Source organism: Homarus americanus, unplaced genomic scaffold (assembly GCF_018991925.1).
Source record: "Homarus americanus isolate GMGI-L3 unplaced genomic scaffold, GMGI_Hamer_2.0 scaffold56070, whole genome shotgun sequence".
In the NCBI taxonomy this organism is placed as follows: Eukaryota; Metazoa; Arthropoda; class Malacostraca; order Decapoda; family Nephropidae; genus Homarus; species Homarus americanus.
This window is the reverse complement of record NW_024743766.1, coordinates 31253-54651: the sequence shown is the minus strand read 5'-3', so window position 1 is coordinate 54651 and position 23399 is coordinate 31253. Positions and strand designations below refer to the sequence as shown.

At 44.6% G+C, this 23399-nt stretch overlaps 2 protein-coding genes across 2 annotated transcripts in view; both read right to left on the bottom strand.

Moving 5' to 3' along the window:
* Nucleotides 1-10102: 10102 nt before the first annotated feature.
* On the bottom strand, nt 10103-11221 carry LOC121877515 (splicing factor 3A subunit 2-like). Its single transcript, XM_042383284.1, has one exon. It carries the CDS (start codon nt 11219-11221, stop codon nt 10103-10105), a length of 1119 nt encoding a protein of 372 aa, XP_042239218.1.
* An 829-nt stretch (nt 11222-12050) lies between these two features.
* LOC121877516 (cell adhesion molecule 4-like) overlaps nt 12051-23399 on the bottom strand; it is a gene marked incomplete at its 5' end in the record, with an annotated part of 42286 nt that continues 30937 nt past the window's right edge. Inside the window, 3 exon segments of the mRNA XM_042383285.1 lie at nt 12051-12056; nt 12677-12807; nt 17860-18004. Of these exon segments, the coding sequence (XP_042239219.1) occupies nt 12051-12056; nt 12677-12807; nt 17860-18004 (282 nt within the window).

Genomic DNA, 23399 nt, shown 5'->3' with positions numbered 1-23399 from the left:
ACAAACCAACAAAATCTCCAACAACAATCAACAAGCAACCAACGCACCAACAAGCTCTTCAACACACCAACAAGCAACTACGCACCAACAAGCTCCAACACACCAACAAGCAACACACCAACAACAACACACCAACAAGCTCTCCAACACACCAACAAGCTCTTCAACACACCAACAATCCAGCAACAATCTCCTCAACGCACCAACAAGCTTCAACAAGCTTCCAACACACTAACAAGCTTCAACAAGCAACCAACGCAACAACAAGCTCAACGCACCAACAAGCTCCCCAACACACCAACAAACTCCTCAACGCACTAACAAGCTCTCCAACGCACCAAAAAGTTCTCCAACACATCAACAAGCTCTCCAACACACCAACAAACTCCCCAACCACACTGACAAGCTCCCCAACATGCTCTCCAACACCCCAACATGCTCTCCAACACACCAACAAGCCTCTCTAACACACCAACAAGCTCTCCAACACACACTAACAAGGTTCTCCGACACTCCAACAACGAGACACAGACCAGGAGAGAGAAAGGAAGGGTTCTCCAGCAACACCCCCCCCCCCCCACCCCCATCCATACAAGGTAACACGCACTGTCCTTTCTGTCTCACGATGATAATTAAAGAGGGAAAGACCATAGGAGTCTTCTCAACGGCCTCTTTCTCCTGTATCAAGTAGTCCGTGGTAACCTCTTCAACATCAAGTAACACTAGAATCTTCTCCAACATCAAGTAACACTAGAATCTTCTCCAACGTCAATTAACACCAGAATCCTCTCGAACGTCAAGTAACACCAGAATCCTTTTCAATATCAAGTAACACCAGAATCATCTCCAATATCAAGTAACACCAGAATCCTTTTCAATATCAAGTAACACCAGAATCCTCTGCAACAATAAGTAACACTATAATCCTCTCCAACATCAAGTAACACCATCAGCTTCTCCAACATTAAGAAGTAATACCAGAACCTTCTCCAACATCAAGTAACACCAACAACTTCTCCAACATCAAGTAACACCATCAGCTTCTCCAACATCAAGTAACGCCAGAACCTTCTCCAACACCAACAACATTTCCCCTCCCCCCAAAAACACCAAAAAAAATTCTCCAACTTCACTAAACGTCCACATTTTCACCAACTTTCCTCCAACAATAATGTTATCTCAGGTCTTCTCCACCACCTTCCTACACCAGACTCTCCTCCAGCACTAAGCCAGCACCATCAAACACCCTCATATCCTTTAGTATTTCTCAAGCACTCTCCTAAACGAGCGCCACAGACCCTCCTCACCCCACCCACGTCCCTCTGGCCATCCCCGTTCTCTGGCCACCCCTCGCCCTCCATGGCCACCCACCTCCCATCCTCCAGCAGGCCCACAAGCACCCACGTCTGCCTTCACTACATATGAGACCCAGACGGGCCTGGTCAGGGGGGCATCCTCTTAGACACTGAGATGTGTCTTGGTGGCAGCAGCTAAACTTGTGCACCTTGGCGTTATCGCTATGTTTACATTAGTATTTTTTCTTTTTCCTTGGTGTATTATTTTTCTATTTTTACTTGATGTTATTCTATATCTTCAAAGAGAAAGATTCTATTAGGTAAAGACCTGTTAAGTAAAGATCTATTACGTAAAGATCAGTTAGGTAAAGATCTATTAAGTAAAGATCTATTCCGTAAAGATCAATTTGGTAAAGACCTGTTAAGTAAAGATCTATTACGTAAAGATCAGTTAGGTAAAGATCTATTAAGTAAAGATCTATTAAGTAAAGGTCCATTATATATCTCTCGTCCCCGGGTGACTAGAGACGAGGCGAGAAGCAGTGATTAAACCCATGGAATAAATTATACCAGGTAAAGAAGACTTAATTATGGTTACCTGTCGTCCTGCCCTCAACCTCTAATAGGTAATACAGATATGTGGAAAAAGGTAAAGTAAAGACGCATATGTTTACAAGACGGAATAATGCCAGCGGTGTTAGTCTCCCACCCTGAGGCACTCCAGCGTCTATGGGTGACTGGCATCTAATATAGCTTTTAAGAGAGAGAAAACATCATGGCAGAGATCAAATAGGAGTTAGGTGGTTCTACAGTGAAACCTATATTTAATGGACGATATGGAGAGGAAAGTCCGTTATATCGAGGGTATATTAGATGTGAAAACCCCATCTATAGGATTATATAAAGATAGAAGTCCGTTATATGGAGGTTTCACTATCAAATAAAATCAAACTACATCAGCATAGAGAAGGAAGAAAATAAGGATAACAAACACTCACACTTGATGCTGATGTTGACGCTGTTACTCTTGGAGTCGCCCTCTACGTTAGAAGCGACACACTCATAGCGGCCTGAGTGCTGGCGTCCGACGGTCTGTAGCCCCAACACAGCATTGCCCACCAACACTCCGGCGCTTACATTGTGCACCAGCTCCTCGCCCTGTGGGGACACCAGGCACCTTGTTAGTAATCTGTATAGGTAGGGAGACGGGAAGAGAGAAAGAGAGAGAGAACACGTGACACTCTCCCCCCACCATCCACTACCACCATCCTGCAGGCGGTCCACACATCTCCAGCAGGTTCCTAATTCACGGACAGCGTTAAGACACAAGGAACAGGGGCGAGAGACTGGGGAATGAATACTAATGAAGAGACGAGCGAAGGCTAAGGTCTATCACCCGGTGTTTACAACTCTCTCTCTTGACCTATATGTAAAGACTAACCCTTACAAACGCCCTTTGATAATTATAATGGATCGATGTGTATAGAAATTAGGTCACATGAATATAAATTAGGTCAGATGTATTTAAATTAGGTCATATATATAAATAGGTCACATGTATAGAAATTAGGTCAGATGTATACAGAAATTAGGTCACAACATGTAGGATACAACACTAACAATAATAAAAGCTGGTTTTCCGGCATCTTCGTTAAAATAATATTTTTATTTGTTATTTATTTTTACTATTTCTTCGCCCCCAGGCCCCGTTGTGGGTCGATGCCCTGTGTCCGGGTGAGCTATTCCCCGTAAAAGAATAAAAAATAAAAGTAAAAAAATTTCCATGTGCTAACACGTACAAACCAAACCAAACCTAACCTAACCTAATACACAAAAACTGCCCTCCCTATAACCTAACATCTAAGGCCTGCTTTCAATATAACATGACCCTAAGGTTTCAAAGCCGAGCCTGACGCCTACTCCTGACGAAGGCGAGGTCACGGGTACAGTCACACGGAGGCAACAGGAGTAAGAGTTTCTGGGTGCGTTGCTTCCGTCTTTCATCTGTACCAGTATTTGTGGAGGAGATCACACGGTCTTGTTGAGTTTACAAGGAAGAGAGTGTTGATTTAAGCCTCGTGGTATCCTTATATAATGTATAAAATCACAAATAATCTGAGAAGGGAAGAGTGATGTAAAGCCTCTCTATGTATCAACAATAAACAGGGTAATAAACAAAGTGTATAATTAGTTCCAATCATCACAGTCAAGACACAACACCGAACTTCCCAGAGAAGACGTGAGACTCAAACAATGCGGGAATGAGGAACCACCACCACCACCACCACCACCACCACCACCACCACCACCACCACCACTACTATTACTACTTTGCTGTCACTCGGAATCGAGTATGACGATCATCCAGCTATATAATAATGATACGAGTTATTAAGGATGTCACCTAGGTTGGTGAGTTCTGAGGTGACTAAAGAGGCCGATACGGGACCGGCAGAGTTGATCACAGATGTTGCATATGTGGGGGGCTACATCTAGTGTGGGATTTGATTTTGCCGCTTGCAGCGGCTACTTTATTGTGCACCCCACACTCATCCTGTGAGCGGTAGCGCAAAAGGATTACAGAGTAGGGTTTACAAAGGGTCACAATAATTAACCCCCGATGTCAGGATATTATGGCACTGAAAGTTACACAGTATTTCATTTACATTATTTGTTTAGTTTTATACATAAAGGGTAACTTATTCACAAATGCGTGAGTACAGGCGTGTGAAGCAGTATGTCTGGCCTCACACTTTGTTATTCACATTTACGTGGGAGGTATTCAAGGACATTGCGTATTTGGTTCTGTACATGAGAATTGATATAGTTACTAAGTGCAAAAAAGTGGATACAATCTTAATATGACGGCTATCTTGCCATTAGAGATGAAGTGTTGTGCCATTTCACACACAGTGTGCTTGGACCTGTCCCTAAAAGGTTCTATCTTCACACAGTCGAGGACGTAGTGTTCAAGTGGCCATATGTATGGCTTTACATGTAGTTTTGTTTACATCTGCTTGAGGAACATACTGCCAAAGGTACTTATATCCTAACCTTAATCTAGCGGTTACAACATCTTGTAATCTAGTGATCTTGTTACTTGCTCCATATACATGTTTCACTTGATACATCTCATCATGGTAAACTATGGATCGACTAGTGCCTGTTTGCACTTGTCTACTTGCGTCAAACTCATCAATAAGTTCTTTCCTAATTACAGTTTTAAGGGTTCTTTTTGACAGACCCAAATTGTATTCAACGGTGTCTTTGTTAGACGCGAGTTTGGCGAGGGCATCAACTCTGTCATGTTTTATGAGGCCTATGTGAGAGGGGATCCACAACAGTTTGACCTTGACACCCCGGTCAACAAGGCACGCATATTTGTGTCTGGCTTCAGAGACAAGAGCGTGACAACCTGAGTCGAGGGTACCAAGGGCAAGTAGTGAGGATAGAGAGTCAGTGATGATGAGACTGTCAGTAACAGTGGTTTCAATGAATTTAATAGCTGTGAGTATGGCAACTAATTCAGTTTGTAGAGTGGATGCCCAGTTGTTAATTCTAACTCCTTTCTCAATTATATTACCGTCAGGTTGAGTCACAACAATAGCACTTCCAGCCCTCCCACAGGCGGTGTTTAGAGATCCATCAGTGTAGATGGTCTGTGTGATATTATCATCAGTCTGTAGAGTGTGTATGTGTTCAAGAGCTCTCAATTTGGCAGTGTGTTGGAGATAAATGCTTTGTATAATTAATTTTTTAGGCGGATATGTCGGTATTGTGATATCGAAGGGAACTGTCCGCCAGGGTGGCAGGAAGCGCTGTTGTGTCTCAACTTTGTACAGGTGGTCTGGGAGGAGTGGCGGAAGCGTCTTTCCGGCGTTGGCGCTTGTCTGCCTCGTTATGCAGTCGGGCTAACTCGAAAGTATTGACTCCTTCTCGTGTGGTGCTCCTCCAAGCGTTACGGTGTGGAGTACTCGTCTTCCAGGTGAGGGGGTCGATTTGGCACGTTTTCAGGTTTGTCTTAAGACTATCCTTATACCTCTTCAGTTGCCCGCCAGTGTTACGTTTACTATTCGTTAGGTGACTGTATAGTAGCTGCTTTGGCAGTCTACTCTCGTCCATGCGGGTAACATGGCCAGTCCAGCGTAGTTGTTCATGGATAATGGTAGCCTCGATGCTTCTACAGTTGGTGTCAGCGAGAACACTGGCACACACACTGAGTGAGGACGTGTCCCCTGGCGCTCCGCAGCAGCCAAGGTCATCACGTCGACGTGTAGCTATTTTAAGGCAGTTCAGTACTTTTACGGTAAGACAGTGCGTATTTTCAAGGTGTCAGAGACTGTGAGTGTTAAAATAATAAACAACTCCTGATTTATGTACTGTACAGCCCTGTAAATGTATTCAACGCATATCATTATGTCTAAATCAAATGTAAGTTTGTATATTTTCAGCCACCGGCTGCAACTCTATTAATAAACCGTTTATTATTATCACACACACACACACACACACACACACACACACACACACACACACACACACACACACACACACACACACACACACACACACACACACACACACACACACACACACACACACACACACACACACACACACACACACACACACACACACACACACACACACACACACACACACACACACACACACACACACACACACACACACACACACACACACACACACACACACACACACACACACACACACACACACACACACACACACACACACACACACACACACACACACACACACACACACACACACACACACACACACACACACACACACACACACACACACACACACACACACACACACACACACACACACACACACACACACACACACACACACACACACACACACACACACACACACACACACACACACACACACACACACACACACACACACACACACACACACACACACACACACACACACACACACACACACACACACACACACACACACACACACACACACACACACACACACACACACACACACACACACACACACACACACACACACACACACACACACACACACACACACACACACACACACACACACACACACACACACACACACACACACACACACACACACACACACACACACACACACACACACACACACACACACACACACACACACACACACACACACACACACACACACACACACACACACACACACACACACACACACACACACACACACACACACACACACACACACACACACACACACACACACACACACACACACACACACACACAACACTACTACTACTACTACTTCTACTTGACGGGAAGATGTTGCCCTTGGGATCTCCACCTCTCTCTATTAGTAAGTTGTGAGAGGTAACATTACCCGTGATCGTCCTATCAGTTTTTTCCCTACTTCTTTACTTCTCCCGCTGCTGCAAGACTTTCCCTCACTCGTGTAAACCACAACCTCGAAATTAAACTTAGTGAGATGATTCGATAAGAAGTGAAAATCAGGCGGCGCTGCTCTCTTGTTGCTTTTATTTGTAAGTAACCAGAAAATGTATCTCCTTTTTCATGTTATAGTTTACTGTGTGAACTAACTTAGTGTACACGCTTAAGGACTTTAGTTATTGAAGCGCAGTGATACAATACAACTTAACTCTCCAGGACACAACACGGAATTACAAATATAAATACCCAAACACCTGTGACAAGTGATAAATTGTATCTGCTTCCTTGTTGGTGGTCACGTGGCTCAGTTCATAAACAGAGACGTCAGGTTACAGGTAATTAAGCTCAGACACATTTCTAGTGATGTGAAACAAGTACAGGTGATCATGTCTACAGGTGATCATGTTTACAGGTGATCATGTCTACAGGTGATCATGTCTACAGGTGATCATGTCTACAGGTGATCATGTCTACAGGTGATCATGTCTACAGGTGATCATGTTTACAGGTGATCATGTTTACAGGTGATCATGTCTACAGGTGATCATGTTTACAGGTGATCATGTCTGCAGGTGATCATGTCTACAGGTGATCATGTCTACAGGTGATCATGTCTACAAGATATCATGTCTACAGGTGATCATGTTTACAAGATATCATGTTTGCAGGTGATCATATCTACAGGTGATCATGTCTACATGTGATCATATTTACAGGTGATAATGTCTATAGGAAAGGATGGGACCTGCTGAGGTAACTACTACACAGTCTGTGGCAGTGCGTTCTCCTCAGTATAGTGGTCCAGCTCTCCACACTGCCACAGTTTGTCCAGTTATTATGATTCTCGCTACGTTACGCCAGCCTTCCATCTCTCCCCTTCACACGCCTTGCTGGGTCCAACCACACTATTTGCTGTTCGCCCTCTGCCCGCTTCCTGCCACCCTAACCCCATCTTCAGTACACATCAGATACTGTACTAGTTTTCAGACTCTGGTTCTCCTACACATTCTCCATTTGCTTCCCTAACTGTTGTCTGTCTTTCCGCTTGACCGCTGACGAGGACGGCGGCCATCATCCCCCCCCCTTGTGTCCACCCGTCTCCTACCATCCCTCCAGACACCTACACTATCTACCCTCGAGCTGTCTTTTATCCTATATTCCAACCTGCCCTTCCTTCCCCCTTATGAACGATCCTACTCTTGTATATCACTGTGTGTTCGCCTCACCCCACACTCTCCCTCGACCACTGATGGTCCCTGGGCAGTCCTTCACTCTCCGCTGCTGTGTCCTCCTGATCCTCTGGTTAATTACACCGGGAACGAGGAAGGTGATAGGTGGTGCCTCCTGGTGACCGGCTGAGAGGAAATGCCAGCTGGCCTCCCTCACAGTGCCATCCTTGTCTCACCAAAACTACTTCACAAAACAACTCAAATTTTATAAAAGAAAGGAAATATTTTTAGCCTCTGACGGTGTAAAAGTGGTTTGGTGTCTCAGAGTCTCTCACGCTGAGAAACATGACAATTCTCTTAAGATAAAAGTGAGAGCGCGAGGCTTTAAGAGGACTCAAAACCCAGACATATAAATAAAAAAGAAGAAGAAAAAGAATGGAGGTTAATACAGAAGAGTGAAATATAACGACAGTTGTTGACATTCTCAAACTCGTTCATTAATCGTGAAACTCAAAGGTCTGAGTCAACAAACTTCTTTACTTTACCAGTGACTGACATTTTACTGATACCGGAACACTGGTCTGTGTCCTCTAACATTACAACCTCTGCTGTGTATCTGTGCCGTCACACACACACACACACACACACACACACACACACACACACACACACACACACTCTTGCAGATCTACGGCGCAGTATTTTGTGTGTGTGAGTAAGGTGAACATAGTGTACAGTGTACACTGTTGTCTGGCAGTTGTAGAGTAATACTGTATATGTGAATGCCCTCCCCTACAACCTATCCTCTCCCCTACCCCTAACTCCTTCCCCCTCCTCTCCTCCTACCCTCTTCCACAACCCTCACCTTCCTCTCCCCGTGCGTATGTCAGTATTATACAATTTATAAAAGTTTTAAGATGATTTGTACTAAAGTTAGAGTTGATATTATTTTAAGTAGCAACCAAGAAAAAGAAAATTAAATGTTGTTGATAATGTTTAAAGGTGAGGTGAGGCGAGGCGAGGTGAGGTGAGGTGAGGAGAGGTGAGGAGAGGTGAGGATAGGTGAGGAGAGGCGAGGCGAGGCGAGGTGAGGCGAGGTGAGGTGAGGTGAGGAGAGGTGAGGCGAGGTGAGGAGAAGTGAGGAGAGGAGAGGTGAAACGAGGTGAGGGTGAAGTTAGGTGAGGTGAGGAGAGGTGAGGAGGTAGGGTGAGAGAGAGGCGAGGCGATGTGGAGGATAGGGTGAGGCGAGGTGAGGTGGAGGTGAGGTGAGGTGAGGCGGAGTGAGGTGAGGTGGAGAGGTGAGGAGAGGTGGAGGAGAGGCGAGGCGAGGCGAGGCGAGGTGAGGTGAGGTGGAGGTGAGGAGGTGAGGAGAGGATAGGTGAGGAGAGGCGAGGCGAGGGGTGAGGATAGGTGAGGCGAGGCGAGGAGGTGGAGGTGAGGTGAGGTGAGGCGAGGCGAGGTGAGGAGAGGTGAGGATAGGTGAGGCGAGGCGAGGTGAGGATAGGTGAGGCGAGGTGAGGTGAGGTGGAGGCGAGGCGAGTGAGGTGAGGTGAGGAGGCGAGGTGAGGAGAGAGGGTGAGGATAGGTGAGGAGAGGCGAGGCGAGGTGGAGGATAGGTGAGGCGTGAGGCGAGGTGAGGTGAGGTGAGGTGAGGCGAGGCGAGGCGAGGCGAGGTGAGGTGAGGAGAGGTGAGGAGAGGTGAGAGAGGCGAGGCGAGGCGAGGCGAGGCGAGGCGAGGTGAGGTGAGGTGAGGAGAGAGGTGAGGAGAGGCGAGGCGAGTAAGTGAGTAAGGAGGCGAGGTGAGTGTGAGGTGGGAGGAGTGAGGTGAGGTGAGGCGAGGCGAGGTGAGGCGAGGTGAGGTGAGGTGAGGAGAGGTGAGGCGAGGTGAGGAGAAGTGAGGAGAGGAGAGGTGAAACGAGGTGAGGGTGAAGTTAGGTAGAGTTAGATTTCGTTAAATTAGGTTAGGTTGACACAATTTAAAGGTTAGGTTAGGTTAGGTTAGGTTAGGTTAGGTTAGGTTGTAAAATGCATGAAAAATATCATATTTGTGTCAATTACATAAGTCAAGAACTGAGAAAACTTTTAATCGAACATTTACCAAACACCGGAATTTTTTTTAAATGTTTACCACGAACAGAGTGATTCACTTCTGAGAATACAGCTAAGCAAGGCGGGGCTGCGGGGGCTGAGTGCCTCGGGTGTGAGTGTCTTGACGGGTGAGTGCCTTGGGGCGGGTGAGTGCCTTGGGGCGGGTGAGTGCCTTGGGGCGGGTGAGTGCCTTGGGGCGGGTGGAGTGCCTTGGGGCGGGGTGAGTGCCTGGGGTGGGTGAGTGCCTTGGCGGGTGAGTGCCTGGGCGGGAGTGCCTTTGGCGGGTGAGTGCCTTGGGCGGGTGGAGTGCCTTTGGCGGGTGAGTGCCTTGGGGCGGGTGAGAGTGCCTGGGGCGGGTGAGTGCCTTGGGCGGGTGGGAGTGCCTTGGGCGGGTGAGTGTCTTGGGGCGTGGGTGAGTGCCTTGGACGGGTGGAGGCCTTGGGGCGGGTGAGCGCCTTGGGCGGGTGTGGAGTGCCTTGGGCGGGTGGAGTGCCTTGGCGGTGAGTGCCTTGGGGCGGGTGGAGTGCCTTGACGGGGTGAGTGCCTTGTAGCGGGTGAGCGCCTTGGGGCGGGTGAGTGCCTTGGGCGGGTGAGTGCCTTGGACGGGGTGAGTGCCTTGACGGGTGAGTGCCTTGACGGGTGAGTGCCTTGGGCGGGTGAGGCTCTGGGCGGGTGAGTGCCTGACGGGTGAGTGCCTTGGGGCGGGTGGAGTGCCTGGGCGTGGGTGAGTGCCTTGGGGCGGTGAGTACCTGGGCGGGTGGGAGTGCCTTGGGGCGGGTGGAGTGCCTTGGGCGTGAGTGCCCGGGGCGGGTGAGTGCCTTAAGGTGGAGTGCCTTGGGCGGGTGAGCGCCTTGGGGCGGTGAGGCCTTGGGGCGGGTGAGCCCTTGGGCGGGTGAGAGGCCTTGGGGCGGGTGAGTGCCTTGGGCGGGTGAGTGCCTTGGGGCGGGTGGAGTGCCTTGGGGCGGGTGAGCGCCTTGGGCGGGTGAGTGCCTTGGGCGGGTGAGTGCCTTGACGGGGTGAGTGCCTTGGGGGTGTGAGTGTCTTGGGGCGGGTGAGTGCCTGGGGCAGTGCCTTGGCGGGTGAGTGCCTTGGGCGGGTGAGTGCCTTGGGCGGGTGAGTGCCTTGGGGCGGTAAGTGTCAAGACTTCTCTCCTTCTAAATCTTACTAACAAATAAATAACAAATCCTGACATGGTAAATGATTTAAAAATATAAAGGAAAAATATATAAAATACAGGAGTAAATAAATAAACAAAAAAATACAGACAACAAAAGAAAAAATTCCATAAAACTATCAGTAAATCCACAAATAAAATACAATTAATCAACAGAAAAAAAGAAGAAAAAAACTGCGACATAAAAGTACACAAACAAAATTAATTACTCACTGGCCCTTGAAAACAACATCCAGCAGTCAGGTCGGTAAGAGCGGCCGTCACAGGTGATTAAACAAACTATAGGTCATCAGCAGGTAAGGTTATGAAGGTGGGAGGTTAATGTGCCCCAGTCAATTACCTGCCGCCCATAACACCATCCAACTAATTAATACAAAACGCCCGTAACAGCAAGGTAGAGCCGCCTGTGTTTAAATATTTTACAGGTGAGTTACGGCAGCACGGTGGTGAATATATAAATTTGGAAGAAATTTACAGTTTTTTACAGAATATGGTGTGTGGGTGTGTGTGTGTGTGTGGGTGTGTGTGGGTGGTGTGTGGGTGTGTGTGGGTGTGGGTGTGTGGGTGTGGTGTGTGTGTTTGCCTGTACGTGTGAATGAGTACATTAGTATAGTCTATGAGAGAGAGAGAGAGAGAGAGAGAGAGAGAGAGAGAGAGAGAGAGTGGAGAGAGAGAATTTTACCAATACCAACACAACCTTGTCTATCCTATAAAACCTGTTCCTCTCATCCCTTGATTAAGTATCTTATTAACTCATACCCAGGTGTAGGTGTTGAAGGAGATGAACACAGAACCTCTTCCTCACCCAAAGCATAACACAGATGAAGCCTTATCAATCTTCCTCATATTACAGCTGTTGACGGAGATATATAAGGATCTATTGAGGTTAAGAAGTCTCCTCTGTGTTGAACCCGATAAACGCCACGTTCCCTCAGGCTAAAATGGTTGTTCGATCGAAAAAGGAAATTGTATGTCCCTTCAACTTGAGCTTCGACGTTCACGAGTAGAATATTTAACTAAGACACTTTGGTGCCTGGGGAAAAGTTGTTATAAGCTGTGTGTGTGTGTGTGTGTGTGTGTGTGTGTGTTCACTTATTCTCCCCCCACGTAACAAAATATATATGGTCCTGATATGATTGGAAAATTTTAATAGTTTATATACTTTTTCTTATGAGCATTCAGGAGACGAATTTTATATCAAGTAAGAGGATGATTGGTAGTGGTGGAGACTGTGTGTAGGAGTATTATCGCTATTTGTAAGTACGAAATATATCGCTATTATTGTTACTAAACTGGTGTAAATACAATACTATTATCGCTACTAAAATGGTGTAAATACAATGTATCGCTATTATCGCTACTAAAATGGTGTAAATACAATGTATCGCTATTATCGCTACTAAAATGGTGTAAATACAATATATCGCTATTATCGCTACTAAAATGGTGTAAATACAATATATCGCTACTGACCTGATGCAGCCAGCGGATCTTATAAGGCGGAGGGTTGGCGTCTACAGAACAATCGAAGAATATGTCGTTACCCTCTTGCAGATCCGCGGGGTTGAGAGCTCTTCCCAGGCGCAGGCTGACATTTGGCTTGACTGATGAGGGAGAGAGAAAGAGTGAGAGAGAGAATGTTAATTTTGATAGAATTGTTACTTATGATGGAGAGAGAATGTTACTAGATGGTGGAGAGAGAGAATGTTACTTATGATGGTGGAGAGAGAGAATGTTACTTTGTAGAGTGTTCTGCAGAGTCTTGGTAGAGTGTTACTTTATGATGATGGGGAGAGAGAACGTTACTTATGGTAGAGTGTCTTATGGTAGAGAGTCTTTGGTAGAGGTTAGTTATGGTAGAGTGTTACTATGTAGTGTACCATGCATTGGTGGGGAGAGAGAGTGTTACTTATGGTAGAAAGAGAGAGGTTTATAGTTGAGAGAGAATGTTACTACGGTAGAATGTGACTTATGGCAGAGAATGAATGCTAATGGTAAATAATGATGGTGGTGAGAATGTTACTTATGGTAGAGAGAGATTGTTAATAATGGTATAGAGTGTGTTACTTATGGGAGGGAGTATTACTTATGATGGTGGAGAGAGAATGTTACTTATGGTAGAGAGATATTGTTACTATGGTGGTGGAGAGAGAATGTTACTTATGATGGTGGAGAGAGAATGTTACTTATGGTGGTGGAGAGAGAATGTTACTTATGGTGGTGGAGAGAGAATGTTACTTATGGTGGTGGCTAGAGAATGTTACTTATGGTAGAGAGATAATGTTACTGTGGTGGTGGAGAGAGAATGACCATGATGGTGGAGAGAGAATGTTACTATGGTAGAGAGAACGTTACTATGGTGGTGGAGAGAGAATGTTACTTATGGTGGTGGATAGAGAATGTTACTTATGGTGGCGGAGAGATAATGTTACTTATGGTAGAGAGAGACTGTTACTATGGTGGTGGAGAGAGAATGTTACTTATGGTGGTGGATAAAGAATGTTACTTATGGTAGAGAGATAATGTTACTGTGGTAGGAGAGAGAATGTTACTTATGGTAAAGATAGAGAGAGAGAGAGAGTGTTACTTATGATGGAGGTGAGAGAATGTTACTTATGGTTGTGAAGAGCGCGCGAGAGAGAGAGAATGAATGTTACTTATGGTTGTGAAGAGCGCGCGAGAGAGAGAGAATGAATGTTACTTATGGTGGTGGGAGAGAGAGAGAGAGAGAGAGAGAGAGAGAGAGAGAGAGAGAGAGAGAGAGAGAGAGAGAGAGAGAGAGAGAGAGAGAGAGAGAGAGAGAGAGAATGTTACTTATGGTGGTGGAGAGAGAGAGAGAGATAAAATCATTTAATTAAAGCGAAACAGGATAAATAAACACAACTACTATCTAATTCCAAATAAAAAAAATAAAAATAAAATAAATAAAACACCTTATCAAACACCACACACACACACACACACACACACACACACACACACACACACACACACAAAGATAAAATAACAAAATATCCAACAACAAAACACAAAAAATACACACGCAATACAACTCCAATATCAATATACGAATGTATTTGTTCCTCTAAACATATCACAACAACAGACGGACAAAAGCAAAAAAAAAAAAAAAAAAAATAAGCAAATAAAAGCGAAACACACGTATATAAATTGAGGTAAAATGTTAAAATGGTTCTTACAAGCGAAAGGTGGAGTCGACACTTGCATACAACACTGCGAGGTCACGGATCTGGGTCACGGACAGATAGGAGGAGAGTTTAGGGAGGAGAACTGATATGTTTTGTTGACCTGATATGACATGGTGACGTCAGTGGAGAATGGACATGTGTGTGAAGGTGGGAGGAAGGGAGGGGGGTGGGGGAGGGGAGGGGTTGGGGGGGAGGGGGAGGGGGTTGGGGGGAGGGGAGGGGGTTTGGGGAGGGGCAGGGTTGGGGGGAGGGGCAGGGTTTGGGGGGACGGCAGGGTTGGAGGAGGGGAGGGTTGAGGAAGGGGAGGGGGAAGAGGGAGGGTTGGGGAGGAGAGAGGGAGAGAGATGGAGAGAGAGGGTTGGGGGAAAGAGGGAGAAAGAGGAAGGAGGGAGAAAAGAGGGAGGAAAGGACAGGGAGGGACGGTCAGAGAGTGTGTGCAATGTGCATGTCTGTCCTTCTCTCTGAATGGCGGTGTGTCTGTATGTCTCTCTGTCTGTCTATTAAGTAGAGAGAGATATAATCACTCACAAACACAACTACATAACACACACACTACATCCTTGACCACCGAAGGGTCAAGACGTACCTGGCGCTCCTCTCGGAGCAGCCAGGTCAACTGTTAAGTTGGCCCATACCAACCCCCTCCCCTGAACCCTCCTCCCCACCGGAATATCAACAAGTTCTCGCTAGAAGTTACAATTTCATTTAGGAAAGGAACGGAACCAGTGTTAAACACAGGTGAACAGTGGTGAACAGTGCTTAAGTCAGTGAGAACAACTCAACAGTAACAGTCGTACCCAAGTTAACCTTCACACAGTGAGGTCCCAGGTACCCAGTGATAACGGCCCCCGCGAGACCCAACAACAACCAGCGATGTGTTAATCCGGCTACGATAGGAAGGCCTAAGACCACACCTCACTCATATAACACCATCTGTGAGGGAATTACTACACCACATGTCCCTCATAACACCATATGTGAGGGAATTACTACACCACATGTCCCTCATAACACCATATGTGAGGGAATTACTACACCACATGTCCCTCATAACACCAAATGTGAGGGAATTACTACACCACGTCAGGCCCCTCATAACACCATCTGTGAGGAAATTACTACACCACGTGATGCCCCTCATAACACCATCTGTGAGGGAGTTACTACACCACGTGAGGCCCCTCATAACACCATCTGTGAGGTAATTACTACACAACGTGAGGTCCCTCATAACACCATCTGTGAGGGAATTACTACACCACGTGAGGCCCCTCATAACACCATCTGAGGGAACTACTACACCACGTGAGTTCCTCCTAGAACCATCTGGGAGGGAGTTACTACACTACGAGTTTGCTGTTCAACACCTACATTAATCTGTATGTTCACTGTATGTTCCTTTGCCTTTCTCTAATGAAGGCTTTTGTTAAACCACCAATGTATGTAATAAGTCATTTATGTCCAATGTATATTTTCAGCCTTCGGGCTGCAGAACTTTTTCAATAAACCGTAAATTATTATTATTATTTACACACACACACACACACACACACACACACACACAATAATAAGCCATTGTATGAAATCAACTTTGTGAGTGTTTGAGGCAAGCTACTCCGAGTTAAGGAGAACCAGCGGTGAGAAAAAAAAAGATAATGAAAGAAAGAAGGCAAGAAAAAGGGGGATGTAAAGAGAAAGAAAGAGAAAGAGAAGGAAAGAATAATAGAGACAGATTGAAAGAAAGAAAGATATATAACAGACGGAGATAAGGCGAAACCGAAAAGCAAATTGGTGTGTGTGTGTGTGTGTGTGTGTTAAATCCTCATGGCTGTGAGCTGTGACAGGGATGTGTGGGTGGGTTGGATGGGTGTGGGGTGGAGTGCAAGGTGGTGCGTTGGGTGGGTTGGGTTGGGGTTTGGGTTTGGGTTGGTTGGTTGAGTTGGGATGGATGGGATGGGTGGGTTTGGATGGGATGGGTGGGTTGGGGTGGGTTGGTGGAGGTAGGCAGGAAGCAGAACCTCACCAAGACGTAACACAATTATCATACAGCCGGTCTGGTTATTGAACATTTCCCGGTCCCTCTCTCCTTCCTTCCTTCCTCCCTCACTCCTTCCTTCCTCCTTTCCTTCATTCTCATGTGACCTCCTTCCTTTTCGTCTTCCTTCTTTCCTTTTTTTTCACGCGCCCTCCCCTCTCGCTTGCCTTCCTTCATTCATTCATTCTCACGCGCCCTCCTTCCTTCTCGCCTTCCTTTATTCCTTCATTCCTTCCTTCTCCCCCCTCCTCTTCTCCCGACCCCTTTCTTCTCAACCTCTATCGTTCTTTCCTTTCTTCCTTCTCTCCTTCCTTCCTTTACCCTCTCCTTCCTTCCTCCCTTCCTCCATCTCTCTGTCTACCTCTGTTTTTGATACAATCCATCCCTGCCGTCTAATAGTCTTATAGTTTAAACACTAATACTTCTCTCTACTCTTCCATACTAATGACTGATCTTCAGGGGGTATATTTTTGACGTCCAATTACTCCCCTGATATTAGACGTATATATGGGGTGATATACCATGTGTCCTTCCCCACATATTAGACACAGATACAAGGTGATATCACAGGTATATTCAAGGTATCTACAGTACCTGAGAGAGACTGCCACTTGTGTGTCTTTCCTTAATTTATGAACATGTCCAGCAGCTCATTAACTTTCTTGTGGGTCAGGACTAAAATCTTTGGATCCAGGTAGTTAAGCAACTTTTCCCTGCCAGACTTAAAGCAATTTTCTCTCTCTCTCCCTGGATAATACTCATCTCTTCTGTCAAGTTTCAGGAAAAGCGACCAACTCATTTGTGTGTGTGTGTGTGTGTGTGTGTGTGTGTGTTATGTATATACCAAGAACAATAATAATGCACTCTACCCCAATAAACGCTCACCCTGCGTAGTGTGAACAAATACGTGCCAGTCTTCCCTACACAAACAGTCACACACACACAATAACTCACTCGGAGGGAAATGTTGCAAGGAAAGAACAGTCGTCTACCTCAAGTGTTTTCTGCAGAATTTATAAAACCAGTGACATGAAGAGTAAATCCAGTTATTGTTGTTGTTTTTCGTAATGTTCAGAAGACACAAGACATCTTTCTTGTCCTGAGACTTGCAACAAACTGAGAGGAATTTATTTTCTTGCAATAACATAAAAATCTTCTCAGTTGTTTTCCTGACGCAGGTATGTAAATTGTGTTGGAATTTTTTTGAAGCATGATGATAATTTTGGGTTGGGTTGGGTTGGGTTATGAAAATATGTAAAATTATATGTTTGAAATTTTAAGAGCAAACGCTTGTAAACTATAGATGTGTAACAATATGTATGCTTTCGTAATAAAAAAAATATGTAACAATCAACGCACAAACACAGACACCCCCCCACGCACACACACACACACACGCACTTAGTACTCACATGAGACGTCAAGGGTGTAAATATCCTCAAGGGTGGCGTCAGACAAGGTAGGGTGCTGGGCCCGACACACTAGCTGCCGCCCGTGATGTTCTCGCGTCACGTCCAACAACAACACTGAAACCGTGATGTTGTCTCCCACCTGCACCTGCCGGGAGAACATGACAGTGAAGGTGAAAGTGAAGGGATTTAATGGTTAGAAAGAAGAACATGTATCCATTCCATCATGTTCTCTCTGTCATGTTTCTCATGACTCGTATATAATTGATGGGGGTGTGTGAGAGTGTAAGAAGAGAGTGATGATTTATGAAGTGAAGGTGAATTTTGATAGTGATTTTGGAGTCCTCTCTCTCTCTCTCTCTCTCTCTCTCTCTCTCTCTCTCACTGGATCACGGACACTACAACCCTCCCTACAGTCATGTCTACAACCTAACCTGTTTACCACGTACACTAACAACTGGATCACGGACACTATAACCCTCCCTACAGTTATGTCTACAACCTAACCTGTTTACAACGTACAGGAGCCCTATATAATTACACCCTACACTATAACTCTCTATATGCGTTTATATTTCCTATAATTCGTGGATTATAGCAAAAGTCTCCCTACCCTTCTATAATAACATCCAAAGTTCACTGTAATATATTCCCTGTAATCAATTTATTTTAGTAACCACTGCTGTAATCACCTGTAATCACCAAATCAGTATTCTTCATTAACTTGTGTATTATATTTCATCACAATATTGGAGCAGCTTTTTCACATCCCAACTTTTTTTTAAATACTGTACTTTAATCTTTTCATGATCTACGGTGGAAAATATACCAGTATGCATGTATGTACGTATATTTTACAGGTGTGTGTATATTCCTTCAGCCATTTCTCTACAGGCGTGTATATTCATTTAGTCATTTCTCTACAGGTGTGTATATTCATTTAGTTATTTCTCTACACGTGTGTATATTCATTAAGTCATTTCTCTACAGGTGTGTATTTATTAAGCCATTTCTATACAGGTGTGTATTTATTAAGCCATTTCTCTACAGGTGTGTATATTCATTAAGTCATTTCTCTACAGGTGTGTATATTCATTAAGCCAATTCTCTACAGGTGTGTATATTCATTTAGTTATTTCTCTACACGTGTGTATATTCATTAAGTCATTTCTCTACAGGTGTGTATTTATTAAGCCATTTCTATACAGGTGTGTATTTATTAAGCCATTTCTCTACAGGTGTGTATATTCATTAAGTCATTTCTCTACAGGCGTGTATATTCATTTAGTCATTTCTCTACAGGTGTGTATATTCATTTAGTTATTTCTCTACACGTGTGTATATTCATTAAGTCATTTCTCTACAGGTGTGTATTTATTAAGCCATTTCTATACAGGTGTGTATTTATTAAGCCATTTCTCTACAGGTGTGTATATTCATTAAGTCATTTCTCTACAGGTGTGTATATTCATTAAGCCAATTCTCTACAGGTGTGTATATTCATTTAGTTATTTCTCTACACGTGTGTATATTCATTAAGTCATTTCTCTACAGGTGTGTATTTATTAAGCCATTTCTATACAGGTGTGTATTTATTAAGCCATTTCTCTACAGGTGTGTATATTCATTAAGTCATTTCTCTACAGGTGTGTATATTCATTAAGCCAATTCTCTACAGGTGTGTACATATTCATTAAGTCATTTCTCTACAGGTGTGTATTTTATTAAGCCATTTCTCTACAGGTGTTGTATTCATTAAGTCATTTCTCTACAGGTGTGTATTTATTAAAGCCATTTCTCTACAGGTGTGTATATTTATGTCATTTTTATCCTATTTCCTTAATTGACACAATACATTACAAGAGCTGACCCATGACTGATAGTTAGGTTAGGTGTGACTCGACGCTACAAATGACTACTGCACTTGATAGTTATTTCGATGCGTCTTTATAAGAGCATGTACTGGAAACACATTGTAAGACACTTTAACACTGACAGACAACACCAACACAAAACAACAAACAAACACACACACACACACACACACACACACACACACACACACACACACACACACACACACACACACACACACACACACACACACACACACACACACACACACACACACACACACACACACACACACACCACCATGAAACACAACACCCTGACACACAACGCAACACCCTGACACACAACACAACACCCTGACACACAACACAACGCAACACAACAAACACACACACAACACAGCACCCTGAAACACAACACCCTGACACACAACACAACACCCTGACACACAACACAACACAACACACATACACACACAACACAACACCCAATACTGAAATGACACACTGAAAATATTGCCAACACAAAAAACAAGCGGTCGTATTTATTTTGACAAAATGGACTACTAAATCAGATGCATTAATTGGGTGCGTCATCACTGGCCATCAGACTCCAGATAAAATAGTGCTAATGCGAGGTGGAACACAACGACACGATGCTGCTGGCCACACTAACACCCTCGATAGTGTGATAGTGTGTATAGCACAGAGGTGATAAGTGTGTACAGTACAGGTGTGATAGTGTGTACAGTACAGGTGTGATAGTGTGAACAGTAAAGGTGTGATAGTGTGTATAGCACAGAGGTGATAAGTGTGTTCAGTACAGGTGTGATAGTGTGAACAGTAAAGGTGTGATAGTGTGTACGGTACAGAGGTGATTGTGTGTACAGTACAGGTGTGATAGTGTGAACAGTAAAGGTGTGATAGTGTGTACGGTACAGAGGTGATAAGTGTGTACAGTACAGGTGTGATAGTGTGAACAGTACAGGTGTGATAGTGTGTACAGTATAGAGGTGATAGTGTGTACAGTACAGGTGTGATAGAGTGAACAGTAAAGGTGTGATAGTGTACACGGTACAGATTTGATAAGTGTGTACAGTACAGGTGTGATAGTGTGTACAGTACAGGTGTGATAGTGTGTACAGTACAGAGGTGACAGTGTGTACAGTGCAGGTGTGATAGTGTGAACAGTAAAGGTGTGATAGTGTGTATGGTACAGAGGTGATAAGTGTGTACAGTACAGGTGTGATAGTGTATACAGTACAGGTGTGATAGTGTGTACAGTAAAGGTGTGATAGTGTGTACAGTACAGGTGTGATAGTGTGAATAGTAAAGGAGTGATAGTGTGTACAGTACAGGTGTGATAGTGTGTACGGTACAGAGGTGATAGTGTGTACAGTACAGGTGTGATAGTGTGTACAGTACAGGTGTGATAGTGTGTACAGTACAGGTGTGATAGTGTGTACAATAAAGGTGTGATAGTGTGTACAGTACAGGTGTAATAGTGTGTACAGGACAGGTGTGATAGTGTGTACGGTACAGGTGTGATAGTGTGTACGGTACAGAGGTGATAATTGTGTACAGTACAGGTGTGATAGTGTGAACAGTACAGGTGTGATGTGTATTAAAGGTGTGATAGTGTGTACGGTACAGAATTGATAATTGTGTACAGTACAGGTGTGATAGTGTGTGCAGTAAAGGTGTGATAGTGTGTGCAGTACGGGTGTGATAGTGTGTACGGTACAGAGGTGATGAGTAATGTACAGTACAGGTGTGATAATTGTAGACAGTACAGGAGTGATAGTGTGTGTACAGTAAAAGGTGTGTGATAGTGTGTGCAGTACAGAGGTGATAATTGTGTACGAATACGGGTGTGATAGTGTGTACGGTACAGGTATGATAGTCAGTATTACAGTAAAGGTGTGATAGTGTGTACGGTACAGAGGTGATAGTGTGAACAGTAAAGGTGTGATAGTGTGTACGGTACAGAGGTGATAAGTGTGTACAGTACAGGTGTGATAGTGTGAACAGTACAGGTGTGACAGTGTGTACGGTACAGAGGTGATAAGTGTGTACAGTACAGGTGTGATAGTGTGAACAGTACAGGTGTGATAGTGTGAACAGTACAGGTGTGATAGTGTGTACAGTATAGAGGTGATAGTGTGTACAGTACAGGTGTGATAGAGTGAACAGTAAAGGTGTGATAGTGTACACGGTACAGATTTGATAAGTGTGTACAGTACAGGTGTGATAGTGTGTACAGTACAGGTGTGATAGTGTGTACAGTACAGGTGTGATAGATAGTGTGTACAGTACAGGTGTGATGGTGTGTACAGTAAAGGTGTGATGAATTAGTGTGCAGTACAGAGGTGATAGTGTGTACAGTACAGGTGTGATAGTGTGTACAATAAAGGTGTGATAGTGTGTACAGTACAGGTGTAATAGTGTGTACAGGACAGGTGTGATAGTGTGTACGGTACAGGTGTGATAGTGTGTACGGTACAGAGGTGATAATTGTGTACAGTACAGGTGTGATAGTGTGTACGGTACAGAGGTGATAGTGTGTACAGTACAGGTGTGATAGTGTGTACAGTAAAGGTGTGATAGTGTGTACAGTACAGGTGTGATAGTGTGTACGGTACAGAGGTGATAGTGTGTACAGTACAGGTGTGATAGTGTGTACAGTAAAGGTGTGATAGTGTGTACAGTACAGGTGTGATAGTGTGTACAGTACAGGTGTGATAGTGTGAACAGTACAGGTGTGATAGTGTGTACGGTACAGGGTGATAAGTGTGTACAGTACAAGTGTGATAGTGTGAACAGTACAGGTGTGACAGTGTGTACGGTACAGAGGTGATAAGTGTGTACAGTACAGGTGTGATAGTGTGTACAGACAGGTGTGAGATGTGAACAGTACAGGTGTGATAGTGTGTACAGTATAGAGGTGATAGTGTGTACAGTACAGGTGTGATGGAGTGAACAGTAAGGTGTGATAGTGTACACGGTACAGATTTGATAAGTGTGTACAGCCAGGTGTGATAGTGTACAGTACAGGTGTGATATGTGTACAGTACAGAGGTGACAGTGTGTACAGTGCAGGTGTGATAGTGTGAACAGTAAAGGTGTGATAGTGTGTATGTACAGAGGTGATAAGTGTGAGTACAGGTGTGATAGTGTATACAGTACAGGTGTGATAGTGTGTACAGTAAAGGTGTGATAGTGTGTACAGTACAGGTGTGATAGTGTGAATAGTAAAGGAGTGATAGTGTGTACAGTACAGGTGTGATAGTGTGTACAGTACAGGTGTGATAGTGTGTACAGTACAGGTGTGATAGTGTGTACAATAAAGGTGTGATAGTGTGCAGTACAGGTGTAATAATAGTGTACAGGACAGGTGTGATAGTGTGTACGGTACAGGTGTGATAGTGTGTACGGTACAGGGTGATAATTGTGTACAGTACGGATGTGATGGTGTGTACAGTACAGGTGTGATAGTGTGTACGGTACAGAGGTGATAATTGTGTACAGTACAGGTGTGATAGTGTGAACAGTAAAGGTGTGATAGTGTGTACGGTACAGAGGTGATAAGTGTGTACAGTACAGGTGTGATAGTGTGAACAGTACAGGTGTGATAGTGTGTACAGTATAGAGGTGATAGTGTGTACAGTACAGGTGTGATAGTGTGAACAG

Excerpts from the sequence above, each read along its gene's own strand:
- LOC121877515 (XM_042383284.1), bottom strand. The coding sequence starts at position 11,221 with ATGTCAGGATTTGTTATTTATTTGTTAGTAAGATTTAGAAGGAGAGAA.